Below are 27,765 nucleotides of genomic sequence, written 5' to 3'. Positions count from 1 at the left end.
TCTCCTCTCTTCAGCTTCTGCAAACGCGGAGCGACACTACAGCGAGCGGGAACCGAGTGTGAACTTCCCCTTGACAGGCGCACTTGTCGAAGCGCATCCTCTGTCGCCACACACACACACACACACACACATACACACACACACAAAGACACACACACTCACACACACACACACAAAGACACACACACTCACACACACATACACACGGTCTGTTCCTTTAAAACCAGACAGCCTACGCCTCGAAAAGCGGCTTGTTCCGGCTTGCCCCTTTACATCTTTTTATCCTTGCTCACAACATTAAAATAGTGCCCCGCAGCCCCTTCAGTATTTTTCATCGAACCATCGCGGGGCTGGTAGACCCGCGTCTCCAGCAGCGTCTGCGGGATGCGTGGAGCCGAGCAGCAGCTCACCTCCTGCCTGCTCCGTCAGCCAGTGAGCTGAGCCTGGCACCATCACCACTCGGCGGAGCGATACCACCATCTCCTCCCAGCAGAGAGGGTGTGTGACCCGCTGTACCTGTGTCTGTCATGTACCCACGGAAAAGGGGGCAGGGGATGAAAACTGAACCAGGGGAACCGCTAACGCTCTGAAATCTGCCGCCACACCGTGTTTGCATCATGATGTGTGTCGGTGGGCTGACTGCTGCGGTGGTTTTGCAACTGATAATTATGTTTTCCTCATTTTGACGCGCTCCTTGTGGATGGCTATGTTTGATTTTTGTCTTCTGGTGTTGCGCATGAGGTAAGTGACTTCTCCAGAGGTGCGCGCTGTACTTACTTTACCCTGCTTCTCAAATTCAGGTGTTTGTTTTTTTTGGACATTTTAATCTATAAACAGAGCTAATTACTCCCTCTTGCTGTCGGAAAATGTGCAGCAAATTATTGAAATTAATCAATTATGTGCGGAACTATTTGAACTCTGATATCTGCAACTGGTGTGGCTCATGTCTCAGTCTGTTCATGGTGTTCTTGGAAAGGTTGAGGCACTTATTGCATGCTTAACAGGAAATTGTGCAATGAGGAGAACTGATTGGCCTGTATAGTTTATTTAGTAAAACTGGACACCACGTTTGATCCCTCAGTTTACTGTGTGCAGGTTGTCTATTGAATGATTCGGTGTGACACTTCAATCATAAAGTTTCTCCAAGGTTAATCTATAAACTGCTGACGTGCAAGTGGTAGCAACTTGTGACAAATTAAAGGAAAAGAAAATGTTTTCTGACTGTAAGATTGCATAACTGCTGCTTGCTCCAGTTGCTGCATCTCATAGGGGTTTGAATTTAAAGCCCCCACCCCCTCATACCCACCACACACACACACACACACACACACACACACACACACACACACGCACGCACGCACGCACACATACTGTGACGACTGGCATAATGAATAAGTCATCTACAGTGCCACAACTGTTATAATCCTGCCATAAAAAATGACGCATTTCTAATATGCTGGCTGCTGCAGGTATGTTGTAAAAGACAAACTCCTCATATGTTGTCACACTCACTCAAAAATGAAGGACAAAAACAGTTCTGTACTTAAGAAGATTCCCTTAAAAAGTACATTTATTACCTCAAAAGTATAATATTGGTCTTCAATGGGCCTGGAATGTATAAAAAGTTAAATAGAGAGTACACGATTTGTTTTAAAGGGTACCACCTGTTAAATATTTGTACCCTTCAAGATGCACGCACTGTTTCTGAGTGTTTTCTGTGTTGTGTTGATGTTTTGCCACAAGCACTTGCTGCCTGTTGAGATTTTCAGCAGATTAACAAGCATCATCAGTCCTGTGTGTTAAAGTTTAACTTCACTAGTTACCTGCTGCAGTTGTTTTTGTTTCATTATAGCCGAATACTTGCTGCCTGGAAAGGACTCTCACACTGTTACTATATATAATTATTCTACAGAAAGTAAAGTCAGGGTTTGTTGCTCACTTTGCTATGATTGGTTTTGTAGTATTCAGCAGTTTGAGTTTTTTTTCTCAGCTTTGTTGTACGTTGGTGTCGTTTCTTTCTTGTCAGCTGCCACAGCTTTCCTCAAAGTTTATGTGCGAGACTTGTGAGTTTAAGTTCAAATGTTGATGGGACTTTTGGGATGGACTGAAAAAGTGATTTATGATATTAAAGCAAAGTGAGTCATGAGAAGTGACTTTTGTTTTTCCTATCATTTGAACTCCGGGCAGTTCGAGATCATATTTGACTCACTTAATACTTATTTCATCTGATTTAAATAGTGATTCCTACAAGAGAAAAAGAAAGTTTTTTTGTATTCCTCGATTTATGATCGTGTTTTTCCTGAGTTCTTAAACACACATACACATGCAGGCACGCACACACACGCGCGCGCGCACACACACACGAGAATGTTCTGACTCAGGGGTCATGGTGACAGTGAGAAGGAGCAGGGAGTCCTCATATTACTTAACTTGCTTCCAGGTTCAAGGGCAGCATATGTGTGTGTGAAGAGTGAATGTCCATGCATTCCTTCATTATTCTCCTTCCTGGTGTGTGTGTGTGTGTGTGTGTGTGTGTGTGTGTGTGTGTGTGTGTGACAGTGATATTGTTCAACAGAAGATTTGCAAACTTGCCGTTGTGGATCTACGAACTAATCAATGCATTTCTCTGTTCTATGTGTTTTTTCAATTTTGAGCAAAGACGCGGTATTGAGAATGATGAGGGACATGTGGAATGAGCTACGAAGAACAAAACGTAATGAGGAGTCCCTGAATTGGTCCTACAGCTGTCAAAGTTAATCTATGATCCTAAGTTTGTCACACACTTGTAAGTCTGAACAAGTGAACACTTGGAGCACGTAACTGTTTGTCACATATATTTAACATGTAGACGTCCTCAGGGCGGGCTGAAACGTGTGACGTTTGGAAACGATCTGACCGTGTGGAGTCCAGAAACGACAGCTTCTTCATGCCATACCTCATTAACTTCTTAAGGTGTTTATGATCAAATTTTGAGATCTGGTCAACACACCATGAGGGGTACATCAAAGTGTGCATAAAATATGTCATTTCCTGTTGACACCAAAAGAATACACCATCATCTAGTTTAGTGAAAATCAGCCTCATACTTTTTACATAATTGTGCTGGACATCTTGTTAACTGTACACAGTCTTGGTGAAATCAACCATCCTGGTTTGGCCTCTCATCACCACGGACCGTTTGCCACCTTCTGCTGCGGTCTCTAATACGTCTGTCTGTAGATGCTGAACTACAGCACAGGAAACCTTGTCAAATCCCTCCACTGTGCCTGCACAAACATGCAAACTCGAGTTGCAAAATGGAAATTTCTCATACTTTATTTTTTCCTCTCATCTTAATCAAATCCAGCTTGTTTGAATGGGTGTGCCCCATTTATTTCCTATCGCTTGTTTGCTAATTACCCTTTTCAGTCGCATTAGCTGCTAGCCTGCATTCAAGCTAACCAGCTACAACTTCAGCAGAGTGAAGTAATTCCCTCAAGTAAAACAGGGCATGTTTGTTTCTACCTGCACCAGCATGATCCTGGTGTCAACATTAGTTTTCACACCTGGAAATGTGAGAAACTAATCTGATCATAATTTGATTTTATTGTCATGCAATATGGAGCCCTCAGTAAAATAAGCTAGCATGGGCCGGTCAGGGCTGTTCTATCAGATCGTCACTACAGGGCTGTGGTGGGAAAATGGTAGGCCTGTCGTTGCAATATCTTCAGAACATTCAGTTAAAAAAAACAAAACAAAACCACTTTATACATTTGTTCATTGGGTGTTCTTTGCATTTCTTTTGTTAAATGAATTAGTCTGTTAAATGTGCAACTAGCATAATAGAGCATGAACTCGATAGTTGGAGCCATGAAATTGATAATGATATTATCAAATTATTAAGAAATCACCAAAACACGTGATGACAAATGTAGCCTGTAGAGATAAACAACCATTCTCTTTCTCTCTTTGAGAGAGGTATGTCAAAGGAAACTCCAGACTCCCCATGTCATGGGGGTTGGGGGCACGTTAGGACTCCAGTCATGAGCCAGATGATGGCTTGCCAACAGTTGGCTGTAAGGACACAATGTCGTCCCACTTCTCAACCTGCGCTCAGTAGAGTGGGAGGCTGATTACGACAATAGAGCGCAAATTACTGCTCACGGGGTTTAAAAGTGATATGTTGCTCTTTAAATGCATGCAGGAGTACAAAGTTTTCGATGCTCAGACAAAGCACATGGTGTAAAAAAGGGGCTCATAGGTCATTTTCTTTATTTTAAAGTGGAGAGAAGACTGAGAAGGAAGTTGAGGTTTGCTGTGATACAGCACGCCTGCTTCTTTCTGTCACAAGATCAGACTTATTCTTGACTATGGGAGCTTTGTACATGTGTGTGTGAATATGTTTGCTACGTAGTAAACCATTCGTGCACGCGAGGAAAGTCCCATCATGCTAATGCTAATCTTCAGTACTTTTAGCCGGCCACTTTCTGTGCAGATGGCATTCAGGGTCTTCCAGGAACTGTGTAAAAACAGGATGCAGCAGTTGTTGGAAGCAGGAACAGGTGGCTGCCAACGTGACAGTGAATCACTGTTCACAGTTGCTCCCATTAGTTAGCACCACTCCCTAATCTGTGAACACACAGCGCCGGGGTTTTATCCAGGCTCAACCGCCAAAACTTCCTACTGAACTACTCTCATCACACGAGCGTCACCTCAGTGGTTCCTCACACACTGCTTCAGCACACCGTGGGTTCCTGTAATGTTATATTTGGGTGCTAAATACGGAGCGAGGCTGTCCGTGCAGCCATGGAGAGATAAGGCAACCGCATGCTGGAAGGTGTGTATCATTATTAGCATGTTTATGGAATGTGTAATTTGCTGCATAGCGTGCATGTTCATATTGTGAGAAGTTTGATTCTTTAATTATGAAAATTTGCTGTTTGACTAACAAAGGATGTTTTCAAAATGTAGATTTCTGCACTTTATTTGTCCAGATTACAAAATGGACGTGTTGTAAATACTCTTTCGTATTTTTATAGACAATCAAGTTGTCTGTAACAGGCATTTGTTTTGTGCATATTTTTGGTCTACATTTGTCTGCAAAGGCTCCGAAAGTCTCACACACACACACGCACACACAAACACACACGCACGCACACAAGCGCACACACAAACACACTGGTTGCATCATATTTTCTAAACCGGTAGAGTCAGTTAACAAAGGCTTTTGTCCTCTCTAATCTCATTCTCTTTCACTCAGTGTGAGCAGTATCTGTCACTGTGTCTCTAAAGTTAAGATTATTTTAGAGTTGTTTTTTGTTTTGTTTTGTTTTTTACAGCCGGACTGGTGAGGGACCAGCTGTTAATTTGTTGAGCAGTTTGAACAGATGTGAGACTGGAGAAGCAACAGGTGCTCACTGTATCCACAAGACTTTCGCATAATAGAATCACAGAATCAGAAGGATGATGTTGTTTGTTTAAATTCTGTTGTTTTGTGTTGTTTTCTTTGTTGCTTTTTTGTTTTTTTGCCCTGGGTTAATAGGATGATACATCGGATAGCTTTTGGGAGGTGGAAGGCTCATTTTAAATCGTGACTATTTAAGGTGGATTATGGGGGACTATAATCTACTTACAATAAAGAATTCAGTTGGCATTTCAATAATTTTCAATTCATTTTATTTATTTTGACCTCTTCCTCATCTTGGAACCCATCTGCTATGTAGGGGACAAGGACTTTTACGGGCACATTTACATGAACACTACATTTCTTTATTAATATGACGAGATTCCATCTGCGTAGCAGTCACATTAACACCGTCCATGGCCTGATCGAGATCTTATTGTACTGCTAAAAACTTGAATAACACCTGCCGTATGCTTGAATCAACAGGAGTATTGGGTCATGTTGACGGGAATCAGAAAATGCCCTTCAGCAGTTAACACACAACTGAGTAGCTTGCTGCTGATCGGAGCAGTATGTTAACACGTTGCCATGACAATCAGGAGGTAGAAGTGCCGTATTCAAATGCACCCGTGAAGTAGTGTTTATTGTAATTATGTCACATTTGCTTAGTGCATTGAGACCGTGTGCTGGTTATTTTACTGTCATGCTTCCGAATTTTTGCCTGTGATCGAGTTTGATAAAATTTAACTTGAACACAAAGTTTAGCTAAGTTTCTTAGTGACGAACCGGATGCTGTTTCCCACAAGTACAGTTTAATATGGCAGTAATATGCCAACTAGCACGTAAACAGGAGTATTCCAACTACTGCAGCACATATAAATTCCTTATTTGGCATATGACTTTAACCATAATATGGACCTTCATATGTTGTACATGTAAATGTGGCCAGTGCCCTTCTAAGCTGTTTCATTTCCTTACGTGGACCTGATGCTGTTGCATTTGAGACTTTAAAATTCAACTGTATGTCCTGATCTACCGCCACAGCACCAAGTGAAATATAAGTTCTGCTGGTATGTATTGGATAAGACGTTTTTCTCTGGTGAAGGTGTGAGATGAAAGTCAGGAGAATGAAATCAGTAATTCATCATCGCAGCACCACGACTGGTTGAATAAAATTATTTGATGATGCATCCAGAAGATGTGGACCGACGAACTTCACCAGTCTGTCACAGTTAGCCTTGCATGTGTCTTGAGCAGCTGTATTACTGCATGTAGTTATGTCCTGACCTCCAGCAGTACTACCACATTCTGCATAACTCAGAGTCTCATCCTTCACAGTCCCCGTCGACACTGGCGAGCAGGAGTTGTTGCCGGGGCTCGTTGACATGTGTCGCCCCTGAGCTTGACATCGCCTCCCTCAGCGGTGTGGTGCCAGGATGCCAGTGCAGGCGGCCCAGTGGACAGAGTTCCTGTCCTGTCCCATCTGCTACAATGAGTTTGACAGCAGCGGCAACCAGCCCATCAGCCTGGGCTGCTCTCACACAGTGTGTAAAACCTGCCTACACAAGCTGCACCGTAAGGCCTGCCCCTTTGACCAGACACCAATCAGCACGGAAATTGACTTGCTGCCGGTCAACTGTGCCCTGCTGCAGTTGGTCGGAGCTAAGGTGAGTCACAGAGAGCTTTTATATACGAGTGATAACAAGGCTGTTTGTCCATGTTTTATGTGCTAATGATGTGTGTTTCTAAGGTCCCAGATGTGCAGCCGGTGAGTCTAAGCAGCGCCGCGGAGGTTGAGCACTACGAGGTCTGCAGGGTGTGTGTGGAAGAGCTGGCTCTCTACCTGAAACCCATCAGCAGTGCAAAAGGTATGTTCATGCATGTGTTTGCATTAACGTCCTGTATGTTTGATGGCAAATTAGTTTCTAGTTTGAACTTAGGAGAAGAAAATGCAGCTCTACATGCAGCAAATATGCGGGGGCTGCAGTTAAGCTGCCAGTGGAACTTGGCATTTGCAATTTTCACACTTCTCATGATGCCCAAATGCTTCTCTACTTTCATGGTTCACTCTCTGTGTAATACAGATCAACTTTATACTGAAATTAGTCGTTGTTCCGCTTCTTTGCTCAGCCAGTTCTGAGTGATGATGCTCTGTGGCATTCATCTACTTCAATTGGCTTCAATTAAACCATTTTTATGCACTGATTGAGATGTCATTGCATATCTTAGAAAATTCTCTGTAAAGCGTAAAAGGAGAAGTTGGTGTCTTGAAGGCTCAGCCCTCCTCTGAGTTTTAACTTCATGGACCACATTGTAGCTGAATATTTGTTGGTAATGAGACCATTATTTTTTCCTGCTTCTTTGTCATTTTTATGAGTTCAAATTAATATGAGACAATCAAATTTCCCTCACAAAGGTGTGGCCACTCTGAGTCCGAGTGTGCTCAGTCGGCCCATGCAGAGGAAGCTGGTGACGCTGGTGAACTGCCAGCTGGTGGAGGAGGAGGGCCGTGTTCGGGCGGTGCGGGCCGGCCGGTCGCTGGGTGAACGGACTGTTACTGAGCTTATTCTGCAGCACCAGAATCCCCAGCAACTCTCCGCCAACCTCTGGGCAGCGGTGCGGGCGCGGGGATGCCAGTTCTTGGGGCCTGGTGAGTGAGAATGGCAAAGGTTAACATTGGTAAAGGCCATCGTAAAACACAAACCATGTGACAGATTTGTGAGTGTGGTAAATTATTTTTATGTACAGAATCTTAGAGATTCTTCAAATTCTGCCCAAGTATTCACTTGGACTAAAGCATATAGGATGAATGAATTTGAACTGATTTATTTTTGACTTTAAAGGAACCAGCCACCTCTTAGCCCACTGGAGTCCACTGTGTCCTTTTGAATGCTGTAAATGGCACCGGGTGTCCTGTGATGATTACTCATAGGGCAGATTCTGAATGGGAACCTGTTTCTCAGCATGATATCAGAATGAGTTCACTTAACAGTCTGAGGACACCTGGTTTTAAAAAGGTGTATGTATTCATTTGAAATAAAATGATTTGTTGTGAAGTTTCTGACGTCTTCTCTCTCTCATCATCCTCATCAGCAATGCAGGAAGATGCGCTGAAGCTAGTTCTGCTGGCGCTGGAAGATGGCTCTGCATTGTCCCGGAAGGTTTTGGTTTTGTTTGTAGTCCAGAAGTTGGAGGCTCGGTTCCCCCAGGCGTCCAAAACCAGCATAGGCCACGTAGTGCAGCTGCTCTACCGGGCCTCCTGTTTCAAGGTACCAAAGACGTGAATAAGCAGAGAGATTCATCAAGAAACGCACAAATACATTCACACTCAAGAATCTACGAGCAAGTTGTAGAAATAAAAACAGCTTTTTACGTCATGCACTTTGAATGGGATCTGCTTGTTTCCCTTGACATAAGAAAAAAACAACCACCCATTCTTTTTTCTTAATAAGTCAAACTGCGTGTGGTTGGAAAACCACTTTTGAAATGTGGATTCTTCTCAGGATTAAAACAACCCAGTCTGATGTTAGAGTGCTGTATCATCACCCTCTAAGTGGGCTACTGAAACTACTTCTCTCTATTAGTGTGAAAGACATTCACGTAATGAGGATATGTGCTTCTCTGGATATGCGTGTGTATTTCTGTGCCTGTTATCTGATGACAGACATCGCTGGTAGGGCAAAAATGTCAGCTATCCGCATGTGATGTAACAGCTAAACGATATATATATCCGCTCCGTCTTGCAGGACGGAGACAGACAGTTTAGACAGTGTATATTAGATGCAGAAATAGAGCGAAAAAACAGACAGGTCAAAGAAGGGGGACACATGAAATCTGATTCCGGTTGTAATCTTGACAGTTTCTGCTCAGCAAATTTAAATGAGTGGCTGGTGGTGGTGGTGTCTCATGATGATTACTCATAGGGCAGATTCTGAGAAGGGTGAGATCCCTTTGTCTGATCTGAGTTTGAGTTGAATATCAGTCTGAAGGCACCACATACATACTCTCTGAAGAATGTAGTCTGATAAGGATCTCCCCATCAAAAGTAATACACTAATGTGTAAAAGAACACACCAACTTTTGTCATCATCCTCAGATCCTGACAAGAAGATGAACCCCCTTCTCTCCTCTGTGCTGCATTAGGGAGCTGAAACCCTCAGAGACCAGCTGAACGCTAGTTAGCTTAGCACAACGAATGGTAGTGGATGGGAAGCGTTAGCATACTTGTCCCAAAAGTCATCAAATACACTTTTTTTTCCAAATTGCCTTTCCCTGCATTAATAACTACAATTGTTTATAACATTTGGTTTGAAATTTTTTAAAAAATGACAAGAAATTGTAATTTTGGAATCAGACGTAGAGTCAGAACTACTTTCCTGACTGGGCGCAATGATCTCACACAGGGCCTAGAAAGCTCCATTGCACCTTAGGCCATCAAAACAAAATGTTAATTGATGTCGAAAAGAGCAAGTGCCATTAATCATGGCCAACTTTGTAAGAGAGGATGAGGAGGATTAATGCTGGACAAACCTAAATCCTGGTTGATTGAGGTATGCTAACACTTCTCCCCCACTACCATTCATTGTTCTAAGCTAACTAGTGGTCACATGGTTTTTTTTTTAGCTCGCGAGTGTGACAAAGAGTAGAGAAGGGTGTGTGTCGTCTTGTCTGGCTATGAGGATTAGTCCGCCCTAGAATTAAATGTTCATTTAGCTTCTTAGCCATGTAGACAAGGCCAAAGGCAAATTATAAACACAAAATAACACCTAACAAGTTGTGCTATATGTTATTTTGCATTTTTCTCTTCATCTTATTGACAGTCTCTTGTCTCTCCACCATTTTCATTCCCCATTAAACCATTGTGTGTCCTCCTCAGGTGACTAAGCGTGATGAGGACTCCTCACTAATGCAGCTGAAGGAAGAATTTCGTACCTACGAGGCTCTCAGGAGAGAACACGATGCTCAGATCGTCCACATTGCCATGGAAGCTGGACTACGAATTTCACCTGAGCAGTGGTCATCTCTGCTGTACGGAGACCTTGTCCACAAGTCACACATGCAGTCCATCATAGACAAGGTACCGTTATCATCCATGGTAGTCTAACCTGGCTGGCGGAGAGCAAATAATAGGTTTATTCATGATATTTTTGTGTATAAATGTGTTTAAAGACAAATTATTTTTTCTCCTGTTCTAGTTACAGTCTCCAGAGTCTTTTGCCAAAAGCGTTCAGGAGCTGACAATCGTTCTGCAGAGGACAGGAGACCCTGCCAACCTTACAAGCCTTAGACCTCATCTAGAGCTCCTGGCCAACATAGACCACAATCCAGGTACTGAACAGTAATACATCTGAAGGCATACTAAGAATTCTTTTATGCCACTTATCCAGAAAATAGACACTCACACAAATCTGCTGTCAGCAAGAACAAAACAGCCGATTCACGCTGTGTGCCCAGCGTTTATAAGTGAACATGGCACCCAGAGATATCTCCTCTGTCTGTAGGTGTCTTTATCACAAAAGACAAGGAGGTCTGACTTATTATATTGTTGTCGTGACACAACCAGGTGCATGAGGCAACATAACACAACCAGACAAGATGTTACTTTGCCGTCAGTCAAATTTATTGTATTATGACCATCAACACAGTTTCAGATTTGTACACCACCACCGGTGCTACTGCATCTCCTCCTACAGGAATTGTTTGGAAAAGCTAACTGGAATCATCAAATTTCAAAGTAATAAAAGTGTATATATATAAAAAAGAATATGACTTCATTTATGCTACCATTCTGGTTCAGCCTGAAACGTATATTTAAATATGATATGAATAGTTTTATATTTTCAGTCTGATTTTGTCATTTAGCAACGCCATCTGGTCAAACTTTATTTGTACCGAGTCTTTTTTAACACAGTTATGAGGTGCTTGTACAAATACACATAGTACTGTTGTCATTGTGACAATATTAGCATACTGACATCAGCCCTCTGCCTACGTACAGCCTCACAGAGCTACCAGCTTTAGCCTGTTTGTCTTGTTATTTCCTCTAAATTTTGGGCACATGTGGATTCAGCATGACAAAAAACTTACTGTGTCTTACCTGGCTGTTAGTGGGATTAGGATGAGCAAAGTACCTGGCTGAGTTTTACAAAACTCAGTAAAAAGGTGGAGCATGGATAAGGAAAGAATCCATTCCATTGTTGGGCAGATCCATTAAATATAGTGGAAAAATGGCTCCTTTTTTGAGGTTGGCCATGAGAGGTATCTGTGGTCCTCAGAATACCCATCCTGTTTTATATTGTACTCACTCATGTGGGAAATGACTTTTCTTTTTTTTTAGTGTCCTTAGACAATATTTCTATGGTGAGAATAATGGAAAAAGATCAGCATGTATCCTCTTTCCGAAAGACATTCAGCTAAAAGTTCCATTTCAGATGTCCATGATTTTTGCAATTATTCAGTTTTTTTTATTGAATTAAAAGAAAAACATTACTAAATTGTGTCTTTGTCAGTGACTGAGTTTTCTCTTGTTAATACCATGTATTTATGAGACATTTTTTTAAAAGAATGTACTAAACATGGTGCAAACAAGTGTTGCAATTTTTTTGCAGATGACCCGACACCGTCATGGGAGGACCTGGAGAATGTGATGCTGGCGGTGAAGTTAGTGGTTCATGGACTGGTTGAATTCATACAGAACTTCAGCAAAAAGGGCCATGACACTCCACAGGTACACTGATGCTCTATGATGAGATCAAAACATTATTATATGATCAGTATAGAAGAGGGAGATCCAGAAATGGAGTCTGAACAGTGGCCTGCAGGACAAAACCAAACGCATGTGTGCTTTAAAAGCATTGTGGCCTTTTTCTTTCTTTACTCAGCAAAGTAATAAAATTATGAGAAAAATTATTATTCATTAGGGATCCTACATATTTAAAGAACATTTTTACTGCAAAGAAAAAAGAAAAGAGTATAAACAGGGATTTACAGTGCCATTTGTTTTTTTTTATTTTTGGGGGTTGTTGTTCATATTTATTTTTATTTTGTGGCTTTAATTGAATCATTTGGTGGGGAACATTTCTGCCCACATAAAATATTTTGAATAATAAGATAATAAGATAATTAGAATAATAAGAATAGGACTGTAAATCATTAAAATGATCGGCTGTGGGAATGTTTGGAGGAATGGAACTTGTGGTGGTTCACTTAGATTTTAAAGTTAATGTTCATTTTATCTGTGTATTTCGCAGCCTCAGGCTAACAGCAAGTATAAGACCAGCATGTGCCGAGATCTTCGTCAGCAGGGAGGCTGTCCTCGAGGAACCAACTGTACATTTGCACACACGCAAGATGAGCTGGAGAAGTGAGTGAGCTCTCACATGAATCTTTTTGCATGATTAAATAAAGAATAAATCTCCCGTAATCTACCTTTAAATGTATAATCCCATCATGAGCGACTGGTTCCGCAGCCTCTACAGTGTCAAAGAGCCTCCCCAATCCGTGTTTTAATTAAATACTATTTATCTAATCACACATCTGTTTCCAAGAGGTTTCTCCTCTCTGTCAATATTATTTTTCAGGTGTTATTGAATTTTCTCACTGCCTTGCCTCATTTTTACAGATTTAGACTGAGAAACAAGAAGAGCAGCAGTGTTGGTCGTGCCTTTCCGTTAGTTATGGGTAAAACCTTCACCATGGAGAGCAGCGTCCACACAGATGGGTCTGCAGGGGTGGGCCAAGGCCTCAAAGGCCTCACAGGAGACAACACACCCTCTCTGGCAGAGGGAGTACCTGGCCTCACGCATCCACAGCTGATCTCCAGAGGGGCTGATATGATGGAGGACATGAAGAGGGCGGTGCCCAACGGATCCGGTGGAGCTAATGGGTCCAATGGGCTGACTGGTAGCAACAGAAACACGTCAGGCTCAACAGAACAGTAAGATTACAACCACTATTTATGCACATTTGCATGCAAGGTAGGTAAGGTCTGGTCTTAGGTTTTAAGTCTTTGTCTTGAGGATGTTAATCTGTCCTGTAGGAAGCCCATCTCTCCTCCAAGAACCCCCGTCAACCACTCCTCAGCGTCATCCCCTTTGACCACAGTTGGACATGCCGATAGCGGCGGCCCTGTGTCCAAACATGGTCAATTCATGCTGCGAGCACCACATCCTTCTCAGGCATCAGAGCTGTACTATCAGGAGCCTCACTCTGCGTATGACACGGGACATTATCAAACAACCTGTGAGTGTTTATCTAAATTTGAAGATTTAATAAATGCAACTTTTATTGTTTTTTCAAAAATGAATCTCTTCTTTGCATCTCTTTTCTTTTTGCTCCTCTTCCCTTCTTTTCTCTTCTTTGTCTTCCCTTCTTCATCCTCTCTAGCAGGTTCCTTTTACCCATCCACTCTTCATCCTCCTCACAAACCCTGCATGGCACGCTTCCTTAGATCCTCCAATGTCCCAGAATCCTCTCTGCCACCTTCCATGGGCCCCCCACCCACCTCCTACTCCAGTGACCCTCAAATGCAACACCCACCTTCCTCCTCTTCCTCGGGATACCCACCACACCCCCCTAGAGATCGGATGGGACCTCCTGCCTTCCACGCTCACCCAGGGCAACCTCAGTATGGACCGCTAGCTCCTGCTCATGGTGTTTATGCACCCCTGTATGACAGTAGAAGAGTCTGGAGGCCTCAGGTGAGCCGTCTGCTAATTATCATGCTAGCTGTTCACGTGATAATTCTTCAGATTGATTGATTATATTAATTATTACAGCTGTACCACAGAGAGGATGCGAGGAGTAACTCTTTGCCTCCAGAGGTGCTGCATTCTTCCGTCTACCAGCCTCCACTCAGGGAGAGGTTCAACTCTCTAGATAGCAACTACTGCTCTGGAGGTGAACATCGTGCAGGCCTACACAGGGTAGGTGAAACGGCTCCTGCATCATGTGGTTAATAGCTAGTATAACAAGCGCTAGAAAAGTACAACAAAAAGCTCAAACTTACAACGTTAACATTGTGGTGAGCTTCAGTGCAATGAATGAAGTTGAGACTTCTATTCAATTAATTACTCACGCCCCAAATACTACTTGATTAAAAAAATGAAACTTTATTTACATTAACAAAAACACACATACATTCAACAACCAGTGAAGTCTGTATTTGACTAAAGTAATGATACAAGATCAATTAATCTTAGAAATTGTCCGACGCATGAGTGCCCGCATGACGGGGCAATATATTTGTTTAACAGTTAGCTGCTAGCTGCTAGCTTCATTAGCTAGCAACTGCCTTTAGATATTTGGTTAGCAAGCTAGCAGACCTATTAATCCACAGTGTGTTAAGTTATAGACTTAGCCACTCTAAAAGAAACTCTTGAAGCAAAGTTTGCATGTTCCAACTAGATAAATAGTTTTTACATTAACCCCAGAAAACCCTGAAATAAGCTAATATGACTTAGACTGAAAAGCTGATAAGCCACTCACCCTAAACCCATGAAGTTTTTATTTTTGGCTTTCAAGTACTCGCAAATAGTTTTCCTGCACACCCAAAGACATTTTTTCACTGCTTCGTCACTTCTCTGTGACTCCAAAATGTAGAAGGAGCCAGCCATGTATATTTAGTTAGGAGCTAATGGCACCAAATTGTCACCAGCTACTAACCGTAAATATCAGTTCACAAACTCAGTGAAAAAACTCTGTGCTAAATCCCAAAACATCTTCATGAGCTCAACTCGCCTATTTGTAGTATGTGAAAGGGAAAATACATATTTGGGTGAAGTATTGCTTCGAGCTACAAAATACTATATATTCCTTCACAACATGATTATCTAGCTGTTATTAGCGTCTCCCACTTAATTATACTTAATCCAAGTTTGCAAAAGCAAAAACTAAGACAAAATGCATTTTTTGCATCCAAATTTTCTTTCATTTAATTATCATTCACTAAAATGCATTTTAATTATTGAAAAGGCATCATATAGTAAGACAGTTAATCCCTGCTTTTGTGTAACATCCCGTATTTCCTTTAAACCTTGCTCATCACATAGTGAACATATTCTTCCCCATGATTTCCTTCCTTTCAGTTTCTCTTTTAACACCCACATATCATCTCACCTCTACCTTCCTTGCCAGCCACAAAGCTGCAGCATGTAGCTTCAGCCTCCTCTGTAGTCCTCCCACTCCTCACCTAAATATGTCTCTGCCTCCCCCACTCACTTCCCTCCATCTCACATCATCTTACAGCACCATGACTTCCACATTCTACCAGGAGCGCCATGTGTGGCATCATCAGCAGTTAAAAAAGATCTATGCGCTCACAATTCACACAGCGACATTCATAATTAAGTAGAAAGTGCAAGTACAAAAAAAAAATTGGCAATCAATCTTCAATTTTTGTTTCCTAACTATTGGCTATTGATAGGTAAAGATGAGGATCATTATTTTTGTTTTGAAATTCGTAACATTACTGAGACTGAATAACAAGTCCCAATCAATGCAGCTATCAGTACTTTCTCTAAAAGGCAGGATGACAATAAATTCTGTTAAAATCTAAAATGACCTCTTTGACCACCCTGTCGTAACAAAGGCTGACCAGTCTAAGTCTGAAGCGTGAGGGTGGTTGGGTGCTATTACATTTGGTGTTCCCACCCCCACATCCTCAGGAAAGGCTCCTCAGTCTGGCACGATGCCTAGACCAAACATGAAATGCAGTCGGTGCTCCTCAACTTTAGAAAGAATGTAGAGAAAGAGTTATAGTATGCGCCAAAAAAGGGCAAGCAAGCATATCAGGCCTTGAATTAGTTCCTCGAAAGATGATTTCACCAGAAGCCCTTTTGAAATACGTAGTAAAACAAACATTCCTTCTTTGTCTTCTGTGCTCAGGAACTGTGACGCGTGGGGCAGTAAACTAGACACATTTGGTGCGACTTTTGTTCTGCATTCTTTTATCAAAGGGTCAATAAACAATTTTATCAAAACTCGGAAATACTTTATAATATGTCTTTATTGTACTGCTATTTTCTCCACAATTTTCAAAGTCTCATATGCATGTTCTCATTAACATGGATGTTTTCCTGCGTGGTGTGTCCATCTCTGGCTATCCTCTGCATCCATTGCCAGGCAACCAGCATTCATTCCCTCCCAAATGATGACAGAGTATCACGTCAAGTCTCAACAGCCCTCTGTCTCTCTGGAACCAGTCAGTCAGTGGAGGGTTGGGTGCATTTCAGCTCATAACAGTACTTGCATTGGTGCCTAGAATGTGCTAGTCCAGGCTCCATAACCGCACAAGCAAACTTCTCCTTCTCAGCTTTACCAGATGAGACTTTTGCCTATTTTATAGATGGATTAAGGTCACTGATTGAAGGATTCTACCCAGAACGGAGTACCAAACTCTGTATTTTTGAAGATGACTGATCACGTTACTCCGGTATTGTCAAGCACTCATGACATCAAGTTGATCCAAATCTAGTGCAAGTTGCAGAAGTAAAGTGTACATTCGCGAGACAGCAGGTAGCATCACCTCTGCAGCCTTTTGAGCAAGTGGTTACACTTCTCAGAACGCTGTAGGCAATGATCTCTATAATATCTGTGATGCAAAATGCAAAGTTGGCCACTGAAACACATCTAAGCTGAGGAAAATACGATGTATGAACCCTATTTGACCGTCTAAAAGACCCTTATAACAGCTGCAGCTCATATTAGCAGCAAATTGTAGAACACAAATGTATCATTTGAGAGATAATAATTGCCTGTATTGTCATACAGTGGTTGTGATCGTTATTTTTTTTTCTTCTTTTTTTTGACACAAAACTCAAAGTTGGAATTTGTCTATGAAACCTTTGGTGGCTGCTTTTAAAGAGAATGAAGAAGAAAAAAAATATGATGTGTTTTGGATTTTTAAGGACTACAGCCGCGTTCCTCTGGGCTACGAGGATCTGTTCAGACGGAAGCAGGAACAGTGGGCACATCATCACCATCATCACAGCACCAACAGACCCTCCCAGTCCTCCCCCATCTTCACCATTGATTTTGGAACTGAGGTAGAAAGCAAATCAGAGAGAACACATGCTGTTTACGTATGCACCCACGAACACTCAGCGAGCATCATTAAAGGTGTGTGTTAGCGTAATATTAAAATTTTAGATGACCGGTTCATGATTGTCATCACGATAGCCGTATGAAACTGCAGGTAATGAATCGTTTGTGTATTTCACCGTTAAAAAAATATGTTGGATTTTATTCCTATTCTAAAGGCTTGTGCTTCGGCTGTGTCTAATGCTATTTAAGAAGGAGATAGTTGCCTAGCAACTGTGGGCGAAGATATCATTGCACAATTGGGGCCTTCTGTGCGTACGTGGGTGAGCAAGAGAGAGAGAGAGCACGAGGAGAGACTTGAACAAGCAGTGACTCAGATTTCAGCTGAGTAAAGCTTTGTGTAACAGCATGTCTGATATGTTTTCATGAACAAATTCACTTTAAAATAGATCTCTTATTAAAGAATCGGCAGTGTTTGTTTACCAGTTTCACCATTTTAATAGTGAAGCTTCTGGACATCAAGCATAAACAAACAAGACCATTAGTGAACACCAGTAACGAGCCACTGCTGGTATCTGAGCCGCATAATGTGCAGCGGTTGAGTATTAGACTTCCTCATTGGCTGCTGCTCTTTTAAATGAGTTGGCGCAAACTGTTCTAAATGATGTCATCGGTGAACGTGCAGCTTTAATGTTCATGTTCTCGAAAGGAGTGTTTTAACAGTGTTACGTTTGACTTCCAGGGGGTGTGATGGTGGTTTTAGGGCTGTCCTGACAGTTCAGACCCAGTCTTGGGTTAAAAAAACAAAACAAAACTTGACATTCCCATCAACTTTGTACTTCCACTCAAAATGTAACAATAAGTATCATGGCACACATTACATCATCTCAGGTATCCGGCAGAATTCTACATGATGGTCCCAAACGCAGTTGTCATTCCTCCAATCCCTGCTCCTATTAATTCATCTAGAAATAGCAGTTACAGTAAAACCATATAAAAAAAAGTTTCTTAGTTGTCCAGTCCAGTAATATAATCTGATATGTAGTTGCTGTAGCTCGGGCATGTGACACGGAAGCTGTCAAAGAAAAAAGATGAATAGTGCATTAAGATCAAATAGAAAATAGAATTAGCAGTGCATTATAATTAAATGAAGGGTAACGCTTGACAGTAAGGGTACAGTAATAATGGTGTGTTAATGCTTAACTATATGTCATAATTAACCATTTATTAATGCTCTTTGTGACCCTTATTATGTGTTAAACATGTATCCTTCAAGTAACACTTCAACAGCCATCTTTACCATGAATTTAAAGGTTAACTAAGCCTTATCAACAGTACACTAAGCATTTATTAACCATTATTCATGTACCAAATGAGATATTTCTCCATTCTAGGGATCAGCTTTGGTATTGATTTCAAGTCACTGCCTCACATGATATGGAGGCTATTGATAAAAAACAAAAGCAGAGATGACGATAACATACCTTAAAATAAATGAAAAAAGATTTCAATATTACCTCAACCATTGTAAAATTCCAAAAGCACTTTAATGTATTATTTGCTTAAAAAAAAAAAAAACCTTTAGAAAATGTGCAAAAATTGACACGTAGGAGTGCCCCTGAACATCCGGAGGAAATCTACACATCCCCCTCAACTTTCTTATGAGATCATAAAAGACTTAGCGGCATAAGCCAGTGCGAAACACCGTCATCTGTAAATATGTGTCTCTTCCAGCACGTGGACAGCAGCGGAGGCCAGTGCGTGGGCTGCAGGTTCAGAGGGGAGGAGAGTCTAGCCCACTACTCTCCATGGTCCTGTGGCACCATTGGCCCCTGCCTCAGCCCCTTTGAGCCTGAAATGCTCCCCCACACAACGCCTCACTCCTGCTCAGAGCACTCGGTGAGATTCTTCACACACTTTTTGACATCTGCATCCATAGATCCACACTCACAGGCGTTGACTGTGTTTTTTCTCATGCAGGAGTTGGACAGTAACGTAGGTGGAGGCAGCGGTGTTGGTAGTGGTGGTGTCGGAAAGAGATGGTTGCATTCGTTAGATCACTACCGGCGTTTGAAAGATGAGGACCCCATCATTCCCTTTAGTGAGGGGCCCATTATTTCCAAGTGGGGAGCCATATCCAGGGCATCTCGCACAGGCTACCACACCACAGATCCTGTTCAAGCTACTGCCTGCCAGGGCGGTGCCAACACCACGCCCATCAACTTCAAAGGTACGGATGTGTTGAAAAAAGGAGTGGGAGGGGAGGACGAAAGACAGAATGAAAGAGCACAAGATGGAACAAGGGGGATTAAAAAAATACTCTACTAAAAAAACATTTTCTGCTGCTGGCCTTTATCTGTGTATCACTACTCAACCTCATCTACATACAGATTCTGTGGAACCATGATTTGCTTTTTCTCTCTCCTCATAGATTACAACTCACACTTGGATCACGGTGACTACAGGTGGAGCTCGAGAGGATCAGATGCTTCCAGCCACTCCAGTTTCCTAGAGAGGTACAAAACCATCCCACTATCTTCACGTTCTCACTTCTTCACCACTGTATTTTCATATAGGATGTTAGCAGTTAGCACTGGGTTCTGGGTTTGGGGCCTCTATTTGTTTATGGACTTTGCTTGGTCTCTCTGTGTATGCCAGCTGTCCCCTGGGCCAAATTTGAAGAAATTCCTGATTCCTTAATGAGAAAAGGACAGTTAACGTATACTTGTGTGATGACAATGACTTTTACCTTTGACCACCAAAATTATTTTAAATCATCCTGAGTCCCAGTTGATGTTGGTGCCAGATCTGAAGAAATTCTTGATATACCTGAGATAAGACGTTAATGAGGATGAGACTGACATCACATACATTCAGTGTGACAGATACCTTGACCTTTCACCACCAAAATCCCGGTGGAAATCATCCTTGAGGTTCAATTAATGTTTGTGCCAAATCTGAAATCCCTGATATTCTTGTGGTATCACCAGACACAAGAAACATATCTTGTACATGTGGGGTGACCTTGACCGTCCATCCATCCATTTTCTTCCGCTTATCCTGTTAGGGGTCGGGGGGGGGGGGTGCTAGAGCCATCCCAGCAGCCTTCAGGTGAGAGGCGGGGTTCACCCTGGACAGGTCACCAGTCCATCACAGGACCAACACATAGAGACAGACAACCATTCACACTCACAGTCACACCTACAGTCAATTTAGAGTATCAATCAGCCTCGTCCCCTCTTGATGTCTTTGGACTGTGGGAGGAAGCTGGAGTACCAGAGAGAACCCACACAGGAACAGGGAGAACATGGAGACTCCACACAGAAAGATCCTGTGCTGGAGCCGGGACTTGAACCTGGAAACTTCTTGCTGTAAAGCAACAGTGCTAACCACTGCACCACCGTGCCGCCTGTGACCTTGACCTATGACCTTTTATCATCCCATGGCCCACAGCTGTCACTGGTGTACAGGCGTAAAAAAAAATCTTGAACATAATTCAGTTTCATGCCCCCGGGCAAACGTTGGCATGATTCCAGATTGTTCTAATCACATTTGCTCTTATTCATTACTTGCTGCCATCCCAGTTTATAGCAGTCATTTCCTCTCGCCGCTCAGGCTTCAAATAGAGCCAGCTGGTAAAACTCCACTGGGTGGCCAAGAAAAGGAATCAGGAAATCCCCAATGTAGTTGAAACATATTGCTGACATGCTGTTACAGTGTTCACTGAGTTTTACTTAAATTTCATCATCATCGTCCCACTGCTGCACTGTCCTTGTGGAACAGCATTCTATTGTCGTCTTTGTCTGGATATGTGTTTGTGGATCCAGTGAGCAGCTTTGTGCATCAGAGCTGCGCAGCCAACAAACTTCATTAAGCAGCGGAGAGAAAATCGTATCAGATCTTCAAACCCACCAAACTGCCTACTGCCAGGATCGGGATCGGGTCTGTGAGCGGGATGAGAGTGAGCCAGACCACGACCGGGACATCGAGCTGGAACTCTGTGCTCTGGACATGGAGGACACAGACCCCCAGGAGATCAAGTCTCAGGTTGATAGTAGATCAGATGAGAGTGATCATGATCAAAGCTTTTGGCGTCAGTTCAACTACAACTAAACCTTTTTGTCTTTACCTCTCAGGAGTCTTTAGATCTGGCCACCCCACATTCTCAGGATGCCTCCCACCTCCTCGCACCACCCTGCCCCTCTGGCCTCCTCTCATCCTCCTCCGAGGAGCACCACCCAACAGAGGGTCCTTCAGCAGAAAAGATGGATACTCACCTGCTGAAAAAGATGGCCTTCAGGTGACTTTTGACCTCACAGTAACTGGAGGAGAGCTCAACAGTGTGTTTACAGAAATGAAAATCCCAGTTATATTCTCCATATTCTCCATCCCAGCTCGCATCTACTCACCATGAGCAAGCAGGTTGTGAAACAATGAAATCTGCTCCTGTAGAGACTCACGTTCCTATATTAACTACGTTTTAAGAAATAACAGGTTGATTAGTTATCTCATGGAGAATTACTACGCTACCCACAATCCTTCAGTGGGCAGCCACGTCTCTGGTTGGTGGAGCGCGCTGTGAGCATACAAGCGTTTGCTGAATTTTTTATGATAGCTTTGAAAGGGACATGCAACAGAAGAGATTTCCCTTCTTAGCAAGAAACACCCAGTTATTATTTTTCATTTTTATTCAGATTATTTTTCTTTATTTGTGATTAAAAACATTAAGATATGCAATAAATGACAATACAAACAGGACAGATGCAGGAGCAAGCAATAAAAATACTTTAACTCAAGAGATTTTTTTTTTATGCATACAGTCATACTTCTGCTTTTTTCTCTTAGTCCTCGTCTTTGTGCATTGAATCAAATATTTTATGGTCAAGATTCATCTACTTGCTGGTTCTGGGCTTTAAACTCATCGTATTTGGATTGACAGAAACATCAATGGATGAATTTAATGGGAAATTTACTTCCAGAACAGGAGTCTCTCTAAAAGTTGGCACTGACTGTTGAGCTGTGTAATGAACTCATTCAGTCAACACATTTCCTTTGCTTCCTCTCATCCTGTCCTCCAGAAAGTCTCTGTCTCCCGGAGGACTTGTGTCTGGAGGTCTAGGCGTTGGCAAGCTGGTGCTGCGGACCGGACCTCCCCGACTTGGGGACTCCTCTCCCCGGTCTTGTCCTGAAACACCTGGGACAGAGATGCTGCTCAATGGAAGCTAAGGGAACAGACAGTCTGACCAAGCTGGACTGGAGTTTTTCTTGCTCACATCCAGATCCTGGTTAAAGGGACAACTGTAGAACTGTTCCAGCCTTCATACATGTCAATCATATGCCTAGATGAAATGTCACAGGTAGAGTAGGGGGTCAGTATTCCGTCACAAGAGAAAACACATTGTTCTGCTTCCATATTGGTGAGTTTTTACCAATGTACAGGTCTACAGAGAAGTTAGGGATATCGTTGTTTACCAGACATGAGCGGTTTACCAGATTTAGGAGGAAGACCGGACTCACATTACATGACGTTGTACTGATGAGCTTCACATAATCTAGTTTGTTGTGGTTTAACACAGCTGACATGTTGTATTGGTTCAGTGTCATCCTCCATGTGATGTCACACATGGATTTTCTTCAGTCAGTGCCACTTTTCCAGTTTACTGCAGAATTTCTTTATACTGTTAATATTTTCCTTTCATTAATGCTTTCCCTTATATGGAGTGGATTAACAGCAGGAAATAAGGTATTTTCTCAGTCAATATGAGTCATATGCTCCAGTGAATACTGTGTAATTTTACTGTAATTGTTTTATAGCTTGTGCCTTGGAAAAAAATAAGGGTTTTCCTCCAAGGCAGGCGCTGGTGAAGCCCCACATAGCTCTCTACACTGTACATTAGAGAACAGTGGCATTATTTATCACCTCGTGAGGCTTTTTGCCAGGTTAAGGATATTTAATCATTATTTTCTTGTTCTTTCTGGACCTTTTAAACAGTTATTTCCCTATTTGGCCTTACATGCCACTGATTCAGTCTTAAAGCCTGTATTATGATGCTGGATATCACATTTGAGATGTTTTTTTTTTCTTGACAATTCAAAGAAGACAGGCTTCAATATTTATAGAAAAAAAAATTGCGTAAAGAATCCAACCCACAGAAAATATCAAAAGTGCAGGAAACAGAGGCTTTGACTATGCTCCTACTCAAACAAGCCTCAGTCTTTTAAGTGTCTTATGATTCATAAATATTGACCTCTAAATTCCCTCTTTCAGTCATGAGATCGCAGAGCACAAGGACACAAAGACTGAATGTTGAATGAACGCTGGAGGTCATTAGGTGTAACAACAAACTGTGTGTTGCCTTTAACTTGTTCTACTATTCACTTATGAGACTTATAAAGAATAAAGTAATTCTTTAGGCAGAAGTAGTTTTTGAGCTTTGGAAAAAAGTTAAATAAACTAGGTTTTAAGGAGCTGCGTTGAGTGCATCCGCAGGCGTTTCATCGCACCAAGTGTCCACTAGAAACAGTCACATGACTTTCTCACACACTCACTCATAAGTAAATATATAGAGTTAAATCTGTGTCTTAATGAGTTCAGTTTTTAAGCAAAAAGTGTTTTGAAACATCTATTAATGGGAATCAAAACTGTCATTCTTGCAAAACTACAATTAGTTTGTTTTACAAATCCAAAAATCATTTCTTAAATTATCTTCTTTGCAAATACAAAGGTTGTTTCCTTTGCGATTCCAAAAGTCGTTACTTTTACAATTCTAGTGTCTTTTTCAGATGTAGTTTTGCTTGCTGCTGAACTAAGTCTCCTGAGCGTCAATGAAAAGTAAAAGTCTCTCATGCGACACTGTGGCCTTTCTCTCCTCGTTGCGTGAAGCCGAACATTGGGCTTTATAATTGGAAAACCGTGGTCACTGACAAACTCTCAAATGTGGCGTCAGACACTTCAAATCATTTTTTTTTTTGATAAGCTTGTGGAATTTCTGTGCTTTGTAGTCTGATCACATATACCCATTATGTCAGCAGCATATAGACAACAAGCATATTTCAAGCTGCAAAAGTGAGGGGACACCAGTTGTTGTTTCTTCCTGCTCTGTCTTTGTTCAACTTTTAAAAAAGTTTTCTTTTTATTTCCTGCAACCCTAACTTCTGTGAAGTTGTCTGTCGGGGTATTTTGTATCGTTGTTACTTTTTGTTCTGCGTGTTGTGTTTCACACTGATGTTCTTGTCAAGTGTTTTCTGAGTCTTTAATTTCTGGTCATTAAATGTTTTCAGTGTGCTGTAACTCTCCCTCCCCCGAAGTCTAGATCGCACCCTTTTAGAGATTTGAGACACCTTTGACACAATTGATCAATGTTATGAAAGTGTGATATCATTTTTAGTTGCACGAGAGCTGAAGTCACGATAGTTGAGTTTGTTTAAATCTGAAGCGTGTGAGATTTGTGTCGACGGAGTAGAGGAGGGGCACATAACTTCCCTCCTTCCCTTCCTCTTTTAAAAGCTGCTCAGTAACATTTCAAACATTTTATGGGTCTTTGCTGATGAATAACATTTATAATCCCATTAAAAAAAAAAGAAGTTAATTCTTGTTTTTTTGTGTGTGTTTGAGTTAAGACTTTAACTAAAGAACTCATAAATTAATATGACATCCCAAGATTCTCCAATATTTAAGGGTGTATAGAAGGAAATATGGGCTACATTTGATTTTTTTTGGAGAAAAAAAATTAAAAAGTAAAAAATTCTGACTTTGAATTCAGGATACAAATGTATTATTTCATTTTACAGATTGATTCCTCACATGTGGCCCTAATTGTTTTCCATAGGGTTAGTTAGGAAAGAGGGGCAGCGTGGCTCAGAGGTAGAGTGGCCGTTTAGCAACTGAAAGGTCCCTGGTTCGATCCTCACTTCCCCATGTCCAAGTATCCTTGAGCAAGATACTGAACCCCTAACTTCTCCTGATGGCCCTGCGACGGACTGGTGATCTGTCCAGGGTGAACCCCACCTCTGGGATAGGCTCCACCCCCCATCCTTTAACGGATAAGCGGTATAGAAAAGGGATGGATGGATAGGAAAGGGAAACGCTATCTCAGCTTCCTACTGTTGCTCTGCATCTGTTTACAGCTTCACATTTGAGGTTGTGTAAAGTGCCATGTTGTGTGCAGCACAGTACGATACAGTACAATCAAACCCCCTTGCCGTTTTTTTTTAATAGCTTTTCATATTCCTCAATGACGTGACTGTATGTGAGGAAGGAAAATTTGTGGAGTACTTCTCTTGTAGTATTTCTTTGCTCCATTAGAGGGGGCTAGATCCTTGTGTGAGCTCAGGGAAGAATGAAGTTGCTCAGCTACTATATTCATCAGTTGAAATATTCTGTGTAAGTGTTTGCTTGATTTTCTTTCACTGATTTTTTTTTCTTGTTTTGCCTCTGGGTATCTATATTTACTTTCCTGTTGCCATGGGAAACAGCTGGGCACTACTGTGTAAACATTGTGAGTATTAAACTACTCTGCTGTGGTGGCTAAAATTTCGCTGCACTATAGTTCCCACCTCATCACTGCCGCTCCCCCCGTCCCCACCCTGCATTCTTTGTCATGCATGCACTATAGTCCCTCTTGTGATGGCGGAGGAATATTAAATGATTCTGTAGTTGTGATACAACACACCCGGCGCTGTAAGAGTTCTGCACATGCCCACTGTGTGGCCACGTCAAGTGCTGAAGTTTGCTTGCAGCGTTTTACTTGTTTGCTAATTAAAAATGAATTATTGGTTACTATAGATTTATTATTATCATTATTATTACCACATTTGGTTGTTGTTGTGGTATTTTGGTATCTTGATATTTTCTGCTTCTTTGTTTTCAATTTGAGGACTTGCTAAAACTGTTTTTATTAGACAAGAAAGTGTCTCATAATTCTATATTCTATGGGGAAAAATGCCTGCTTGTTGATTGTGAAACTACTGTTTTCTGATTATTCATGTCTGTATTAGACATTTTATTTGCAAATCTATTGTTCGATTGGAATGTAAATGAACTATTAACGAGATGGTACACATCCGTCATTGTATACAGTCTGGCACCATCATTAGATGGATTTTAGTAAAGACGCTCATTTATACAGCCTGTGATAATCAGATAAATGTTTAAGTCATTGGGGCAGTTGTGTAATGTTTCAGAATGAGGAAAATAAAAAATCCTTAAGAGACAGCATATCTAAAATGTCCCTGTAATGAATAATACTGTTATGTATTCCATTTATTTCCTTGGAAATATCACTTTGTGAAAGGTTTCCCTTTTACCTTTTAACTGTAGGGTAATGCAGGACCGGAGTAAGTCTGGTGATGCTGATGTTTGTGCTAGTTATGACTGATGGAATTGACTGATTTGTCTGTGCATTTTCCTGCCTTGTTCACCTGTATCACACTGACTTACAGACAGCTTAGTCGGGCAGCAAACTGCTTCCGTGAGAGATGGAGATTGCATGCTACAATAAACCGACAACGAACTCTGCATGTGGGTGATTCTTTGAATGGACATGTGTGAATATTCAGTTTTGCAACAGAGAAAACAAGATATATACATTCTTCTCGGGGGGTAGAGCGCTGGTAATAGTAATAATAGTTCACCAGTTATGTAAACAAACATGGCTGCAGCACGCTGCCTGATTTAATACGTAAACCCAATGCAAAACACAAGGGGGTGCTAAATCCTTACAGCTTAATATAACAATGGCAGTTGAAGAGGAAGCTTCCATGCCTGCAGCTGAAGTCTGCTCTCAGCTACGGTGTGGTATAAGTGGTTTTTATTAAAAAAAAAAAAAAAAAAAAAAGAAGCCAATGGCCTTGTTGCACTTGGTAAAAGACTGGAACAATAAGTCCTATCATGCAGGTCTCGAGATGCCTGCACAACCACAACACAACAGGAACAGCAGCAGGCGTCTGTTTATCCTCACCTGCTGCTGTGCTTCACTGTTTCTCTACTGCTTAGAAATACTCACTATTTGCAATAGTTTCATTTTAGTAAGGTAGAATATTAATCTAAAATATGAAAATTCGATGTTTAACCGTAACGTTTAAGAAAATAAACCCATCAGCTCGCTTTGCACACACTTCTGGGTTTTAGTTATTTTCTTGTTAACCCTGGCAATTATTGCTTTATTCTTTCTTGTGTTAATGGACTTTCGGACAATGAATCCCTTTCGTTGGCCTGCTTTTTATGGTTGTATACGAGCTTCTGGCACACCCATAACAGTTAAAAGAACTGGTTGTTATTGAAGCCTCTTTATATAATTCCAGGACTCCTATCTGTTGGATTTCATGAATACGCTTCAAATATA

General features: G+C 41.6%; 1 protein-coding gene across 3 annotated transcripts; it reads left to right on the top strand.

The window, feature by feature from the left end:
• The first annotated feature begins 289 nt into the window (after positions 1 to 289).
• Positions 290 to 26,939, top strand: rc3h2 (ring finger and CCCH-type domains 2). 3 transcript variants are annotated; one of them, XM_086186951.1, is made up of 20 exons: positions 290 to 741; positions 6,722 to 7,050; positions 7,134 to 7,251; positions 7,800 to 8,033; positions 8,477 to 8,652; positions 10,260 to 10,460; positions 10,579 to 10,711; positions 11,992 to 12,110; positions 12,634 to 12,746; positions 13,005 to 13,319; positions 13,422 to 13,624; positions 13,772 to 14,082; positions 14,161 to 14,307; positions 17,290 to 17,427; positions 19,157 to 19,321; positions 19,403 to 19,652; positions 19,854 to 19,938; positions 21,250 to 21,469; positions 21,559 to 21,722; positions 22,501 to 26,939. In XM_086186951.1, the coding sequence occupies exons 2-20, from the start codon at positions 6,820 to 6,822 to the stop codon at positions 22,646 to 22,648; spliced, it is 3,471 nt and encodes a 1,156-aa protein (XP_086043077.1). In that variant the 5' UTR covers positions 290 to 741; positions 6,722 to 6,819; the 3' UTR covers positions 22,649 to 26,939. The 3 variants fall into 3 exon arrangements, with proteins under 3 accessions (XP_086043077.1, XP_086043075.1, XP_086043076.1); XM_086186949.1 differs by having other exon boundaries at positions 13,769 to 14,082; XM_086186950.1 differs by lacking the exon at positions 290 to 741 and adding an exon at positions 4,216 to 4,816 and having other exon boundaries at positions 13,769 to 14,082.
• Positions 26,940 to 27,765: the final 826 nt, after the last annotated feature.

Source organism: Aulostomus chinensis, chromosome 19 (genome assembly GCF_037954235.1).
Source record: "Aulostomus chinensis isolate RoL2024-O1b breed Wild chromosome 19, RoL_Achi_v1.0, whole genome shotgun sequence".
Classification (NCBI taxonomy): Eukaryota; Metazoa; Chordata; class Actinopteri; order Syngnathiformes; family Aulostomidae; genus Aulostomus; species Aulostomus chinensis.
Note: the sequence above shows the minus strand (reverse complement) of the source record. Positions and strands in the feature narration are given on the sequence as shown.